The 6986-nt window shown below is 33.9% G+C and overlaps 1 protein-coding gene across 1 annotated transcript; it reads left to right on the forward strand.

Annotated features, from left to right (window-relative positions):
- The first annotated feature begins 337 nt into the window (after window positions 1–337).
- Window positions 338–2114, forward strand: LOC108452101 (uncharacterized). The gene is made up of 6 exons (XM_017749847.2): window positions 338–756; window positions 946–973; window positions 1190–1359; window positions 1496–1571; window positions 1711–1765; window positions 1875–2114. Exons 1-6 carry the CDS (start codon window positions 650–652, stop codon window positions 1913–1915), a joined length of 477 nt encoding a protein of 158 aa, XP_017605336.1. The 5' UTR covers window positions 338–649; the 3' UTR covers window positions 1916–2114.
- Window positions 2115–6986: the final 4872 nt, after the last annotated feature.

A 6986-nucleotide genomic window follows, 5' to 3' on the forward strand; every position in this document is an offset into this window, starting at 1 on the left:
GTTGCAATATATAAATATTTAATATTTGACTTTTTTTAAAAAAAGATCAACGGTCAAATTTATTCTTTTTTAAAAAAAGATTGAGGGTCAATTTTATCTCAAAAAAATAAAGATAAAATTATCAAACGACATAAACATTAAGTACTAAAATTTATCATTATGCTTACTTTTAATTATTTTATTTAATCATTTCATAGAAAAATAATTAAAAATGAAAACACCGTTTTATTAACATTAATTGCTTTACTAAAATTGATTCTAAATGAATCTCGAATTGACTCAGTGATAGCAACTGGATGAAACATATTTATTATAATAGTAGTGGAGTATTATTATGGTGTCTTCTTGTGATTTTATTTATAAAAGAAAGAAAGAAAGAAAGAAAATGTAGTCATATTCGTGCCCATGCTTCCTAAATGGCTTATAAATAGCTTTAGACGGTTTGCCAACTTCCACATCTTGCAGTCTTTCGCACTCTGTTTGCCAATTCCTCTATGTTTGTGTTTGGTCTCCTCTTTTGAGGGACTTTTTACTGTTAACACATCTTTCAAACATCAGACCTTTGGTTGACAAAGAAAGCTTTTTTTTTTTCTTTTTTTTTTTCAATTTCTCTTTTAACAATCTGATATGGAAAACAAAAGTCAAGTGAATGGCTCTTCTTCTTCTTCTTTACATCATCTCTTTTCTCCTAAGGACTCTTCTTCATTATCCTCCACTAGTGAGATTCTTGGGAGTATTTTCCCACCTCCACCACCGGTAAAACACTTTTTTTTTTTTTTTAAATACCCTTTACTCTTTTGGCAACTGTTATGCCTGCAAATATGTGAATCTTTGGTGGGGTTTATGTATTTTAAGTTAATGATTGTTTAAAAGTATGTATATCAAATGTTTGACTATATTCACTGTGCTGCAAATGTCTAAATTATGTTCTCTTTCTGATTTCAGGTTCAAGGGAAGGACTCTATTCACTCAGGTATTAGGGGTACATGGAATAATTGCCTTTCATTGCCTCGTATGCTTGTTTCTTAGATGAAAACTATATATATATGTGTGTGTGTATGGAGTCAAATTAATGGTGATAGCTAAGTCACAAAGTTTGCTTTTTTGCTTGATTCTCAAGCAACTTAATGACATATGAAGTTGGATGAGGGAATATAATTCAAAAGTTGCAAAAAATGTTATGTTGTAGATCATACCACATATAGAAAGGGACAAAGCAATGGCACAACCAGCAATGACAAGAGTCCATCCATTTATCACAGTGAAACAATGGAACCTTGCTATCTCAGCTCATCTATCTACTATGGAGGCCAAGAATATTATTCTCCAAAGCAGCAAACCACTGATGCTCCCCTATATGTAAGTGTATTTACACATAACAATATTCCTTAAACTGATACCCTTTTACATGCCAAACTTGAGAGAATATTGTGAACTTTACACAGAGGTTCTGCATCTTCTTTTATACTCAATTCTTGGTCTTTTTCTTTTACAGTTCAGGAAGGAAGGGGAAGAAGGTGATCCCATTGGAATCAATTCTAATGGTGCTTCAAGGGGCAATTGGTGGCAGGGTATGAAGCTATGAAATTCTTTTACGCATTAGCGATAGCTGTGTTACTGGTATTCATGCCTGACATTCGCAACCGAGTTGGAGTAACATAGAATGATAGTACGGAATAGTGTTTAATCAACTATTGTTTCTTTGAACAGGCTCACTGTATTACTAACGTCTCCATCCAAAATAATGCAAATGTGTCAACTCAAGGTATAAATGAAAACTTTGTCATCCCATTCTGTTATGCATTTTGAGCTTATATGTTATTATTTTAATGTGGTTTAGGTGATTAAATTCATGTTTATGAACCATTTTGCAGGAATGGTAGAGCTTGATCAACCTTATTATTATGGACAATAAGCTAGTAGATAGCTAGCATAATAGGAGAAGCATATACATGTATATGTATATGTATTTGAATGTATCTAGGTCAGTGTGTGTGGCATCTTGTTCTTCTACTTTTGTTTTGGTTGACTAGTCTTATCTTTATGTACTGAACTATGCTTGTGGGAATTTTTCCCACTAGGAAATCTATTAATATAGCTATAATATTAACGTATACATTATCTTTAATGTTCATGCTATAGTTGAACATCCATGTCTAACGCATATCTAGACATGAGTATCGAGATACAACTCCAAAAACCCTTCAAAAATATGGAAAATTAAAAAAAAATAAAAGGATCAAATATGTTCGTGCTCAAAATCGTATCTAAGTACACTAACAGTCAATTATGACAGAACATATATTTATTACATTTAGGCATAAGGTAAAGAGCAAAAACAACAATAATCTTCATTCAAGTTTCTAATTACAAAATTTGCATAGTTATTACGACTTCATAAAATATTCAGTATGAAATTATTTATATTATGTATATAAGAAAAAAATTGAGGATGAAAGACCAAGTTTGACAACAATCGATGCATTATTTGTGAGGTATGCGTAGGTGGCAAGGTTAAAATTTAGTAATTAGAGATTAATTGTAGTTGTGAGGTAAAAAATTTCACCGCATCACAGATGTAGTGAATCCAAAAACGCTTAATACCATCGTATCTAAGTTTATAAAAGATATAAAGACTCTTAAATCAACCACCACAAAAAGTTAATCAAGGATCTCTTGTGCCATCGCCGTGGTATTCCCAATCATGTTATTCAGCACTTAAAAGTGAATATAACTCAACTTGGTACATAAAATTAAAAGGTGGATGTTCAAAATTACTATAAACAAAAGTATAGAGTAACAAATCGTATAACTTCGTAGAATAATGTAAACACAATACTTCATTGATGTCGAACTAGTGGAATCTTATGACTCCATGGTTAAGACAATCACCAATGGAGTTCATCTCACTTGACTACAGACGACTAAACTACAAGCATCCACTTTAGAGTCCATGTTTGTTGGTTTATTTGTAATTGCAATTAGGAACTGGATTCCCAATAGGCAGAGGAATACAGCTACCAAGAAAATGACCACTCTCTTGTGGAAGATTTATGATGCCACACAGTTCAATTTGGGAAAACTCATCTTTCAGAAGATCATCAAGCATGCGGATAGAGTGTACGCCAGGCTATGTCTTCCTTTCCCTCCAATTTTTCAGAATTTGTTTAAGCAAAATTCTAAACTTGTGTTAGCCACTAAAAAGTATGAGAGGAAGTTTGCAGATTTTAATATTCTTACAAGTGGCTTGAAGGGAAGCACACCAAGGCCAATCCAAGAACCGTGCCTCCAGATAAAATACGTTCTGGAGAAGCAGTGTCTGCACTAGTTGGCACAAAGAGCGGCACTCTTGGGCAATTTTCAACCTTTGAGCAGAGGATGTTGCAACATCTCACTGCTGAAATTGCCACACAAGAACAGTTCATTTAACAACTTGAAGCCAATGTTCATCGAGCAAAGGCCTTGAGGAATGATTTTTCTTTGGCAAAATGGTTGTGGCGGAGTTCCCAGTGACCACAATGGAGTTTTGAAAGCTTTATTCTCTAGTACGTTGGGAGACATCGAGCAAGGACAAGCGGAGTTGATGGCGATCTCCCAGGCAGTAGAGTGTAGGCACTAGAGTGTTCTATCCAATGAAAAGGCGATGACTCGCATGGTCTCTATTGGAACCCACCCATTTGAACATTGTTTGAACTTGATTAATATACTGCAAGTTTAACAGTTGAAGAAGGCACTACCAAGTATTGTTGTCAAAGGCAGAAAGAATTGTGTAAAGATAAGATTATCCTAATCAAATCTTCAAAGTGGAGATTATTGGAACCCACCCATTTGTTTGAAAAGTCAAAAAGGGTGGGCACCGAAAGTAGAAAGTAATATTGGTTGGCAAGTTGGGTTAAAAGTTGGCATGGGATAATTATAATTTTGGTCCCTAATTGTATAGGGACATTGCAAGTTGATCCTTGAACCTCAACTATAAATAGACCTAACCATTTCTTACTTTTATCATCCCATAATTGCCATTCTCTACTTAAGGCATTATTCTCTCTCTCTATTTGTAAATTTCACTTGTAATTTTTGGAGTGAAATATATTTGGTAGTGCTCGAGGACGTAGGCAAAATTTGCTGAACCTCGTTAAAATTCTGGTGTTCTTTATTATTTATTTTGCATATTTTGTGAATGTGATTGTAGTGATTTATTGTGCTATTAAATTACGATAGAGGGATATTCTGGCTAGGAAAGACTTGGTATTTAAGTGATCTTCGTGATCTACCGCTCTTTCCTGGGAATTGAACTTAGTGTGATTTTTCAGTACAATAATTTTACTCTTTCACACGCTTCTGCACAACAGTCTCATTATTGAATCAGATTCTGCCCGTGCAATTTCTTGGTGCTTAAACAATCAACTTTGCCCAAGCTTGTATTGTATGATCCTGAATTGTATTGATGCTGATGTTAGTCCTGAGATGAGAAGGTGGGCTGGTTTCTTGGAAAAAGTGGGGGCTGATCGTACTGAATCCTTTGTAGCATCTGTTCAAGTTTTCTGGTAATCTAGCTTGTATTCTCCTGATTTTTAAACAAAAAGAAGACGAAGAAGAAGAGGAATCAACTTGGAAGAGCGATATAGAGATGTGTTAAGGAAGGTAGTCTCTTGGGGGGTTCGTACTTTGCTTAAGAGTATATCCAAAAAGGGATTTTTTCCTACCGAATAGTCCACAAGGACAAAAACTCATTGCTAAAGTCATGTTATTCTCTGGGAAACAAAATAACCAAGCAGATTGCTACTATATTCTCAATAATATTCGAAGTGATTAAACACCAAGGAAACCACAATTCATAAATCTGCAACTAAAAACAAACCAAAACCGAAATACCATAATTAAAGTAAAGAAATGTCTTAAAAATCGGAACATAATTCTCCAAACCTACAAACCAGGAAAAGGCTAACATCCCAGACATATTATACAACCAATAACAGCAATATTAAGAAGCTCACAAGTAATAATTCTTATGCTCTTGCATTCCATTGATTGAAACTAGGCTCTCAACATAAACAAAAAGGGATTTGGACTCTCGACGATGATCAAGGTAAGTACAAATCCCAAGCACCTTAAGCTCTTGGGATAATTTGTTTAAAAGAAACATTTCACCATTTTTCCGAAAAATCCTAATGTTTTGACAACTCCAAGAATAGAATACTAAATTTTTTAGTCCACACTCCATTCATAACCCATAAATAAAAAAAAATGTTAATTCTTTCCACTGTGTAAGCAAGAACATCAAGCCATCCATTAAACACCAATACCTGAAGGATATATTGTGGGTAGAACCCGATAAATTCTGGGATAGGTGAGATAAAAAAATTCTCATTAGTAATGTCAAATGAAAGAATCATGTCTTTTTCATCGGGATAGTACCCCATCGTTGTTTTTCAATAACAAAGTCCATCTAAGTAATTATTACCCAAATCTAAACCACTTGAGAGTATAATTAGGAGATAAAATTTCCTTCCAAGAATCGTGATTTTAAGAGAATAAATTCAACTTGGGACATAATAGCAGGAGTTGAATAATAACTCTTCACTATCAACATAATAAAGAGTAACAAATCGTATGAATTTGTAGTCATCAGTTTTACAATCAAACTTGAATGAACTGTAGTCGAAAGTAACACGATCACAAGTAAGGCCTGGGTAAGTAGGGCGTTGGACTGAGGATGGAGGAAGGATTTTAAATTCTCTAGTTGATCGGTTTCAAATGACAGCCATATCCGATAAAGAACTATGTAAACAGAATAATTGTTGGGGTTTTGGAATAAAACAAAGGAGAATTGAAGCAAAGAGAAAATGAAAGCAAAGAGAATTGATCAAGATAAAAACTGAGAAATCTGATTACATATCAAATTTCATTAAGTCAAAAAAAGGCAGTTACCTAATGTATAACTGCTCCCACTAATTACTTTACTAAAAACATAACTTAAATTACACACAAAATAAAGCTGACTTATCAGCTATTACATCACTTGAACATCATTCAAATCAACAACTAATCTTACTGACTTTAAAGACAAATTACAAAAGAACTAAAGCTAGTTACATATTAAACAAAATGTACCTGCTGTACTGGTTGAGCTTCAAAGCTTCCCTGCTGTTGCATTGCAAGCCAAAGTTCAACGCTCCTCCTTGGACTGTATGCAACAAACACCAATACTTTTTTTTAAGTTATCAAACCTTGTAGCACCGAGAGACTTAGTTAAAATGTCAGCAAGTTGGTTTTTTGAGCTGCAATGAATCAGATTAACTTCCTTTGATTGTTCAGTCTCTCTAACAAAATGATATTTAATCTTAAAATGCTTTGTTTTGCTATGAAATACTGGATTTTTTACTATGGCAACAGCTGACTAATTGTCAACTCTAACCTCTATAGCTTCAACTTGACTTTCATTCAAATCACATAAGAGCTTCCTAAGCCAAATGGCTCGATTAATAGCAGCAGCAGCTGCAATGTACTCCGCTTCTACTGTTGATTGAGCTACGGTTTGTTGTTTCTTTGAACTCCAACAGAAGACTGCTGAACCTAGAGTGAAAAAATAGCCAAACGTGCTTTTCATATCATCATATTATAATGGACATCAACTAATTTTTGAAGCTTTTTAGGCTTGAGCCTGTTTCTCTTCTTTGTGTGGATTAAACTAAATGTACTCTAATTGCGCTCACAATTTGAAGATGAAGTTGTTTGGCTCAAAACTCTAACAACAATGCATTGAAGTTGAGGCGCACAACCTCCATAATTAATCCACCATTTAGCTACACAAAAAATATAAATAATAAGATGCAATTTGTAAAGTATCTATAAATATATTTTTATTATCTACAAAACTATAAAGGTAAAATTCTTTTTTACCAGGATTAGTTTTCAGAATTGCAGCTTGAGCTAATGGTGTTCCAAAAGAAACCACTTTATCTCGATATAACAACAATTAAAAATAA

The sequence above is a fragment of the Gossypium arboreum genome, chromosome 10 (genome assembly GCF_025698485.1).
Source record: "Gossypium arboreum isolate Shixiya-1 chromosome 10, ASM2569848v2, whole genome shotgun sequence".
NCBI classification, from domain to species: Eukaryota; Viridiplantae; Streptophyta; class Magnoliopsida; order Malvales; family Malvaceae; genus Gossypium; species Gossypium arboreum.

Bases quoted from the DNA above. Each gene is read 5' to 3' on its own strand.
- LOC108452101 (XM_017749847.2), top strand. From the start codon at position 650: ATGGCTCTTCTTCTTCTTCTTTACATCATCTCTTTTCTCCTAAGGACT. The intron at 757-945 runs GTAAAACACTTT...TTCTGATTTCAG, and splicing joins TTTTCCCACCTCCACCACCG to GTTCAAGGGAAGGACTCTAT. The intron at 1,360-1,495 runs GTAAGTGTATTT...TTTCTTTTACAG, and splicing joins CCACTGATGCTCCCCTATAT to TTCAGGAAGGAAGGGGAAGA.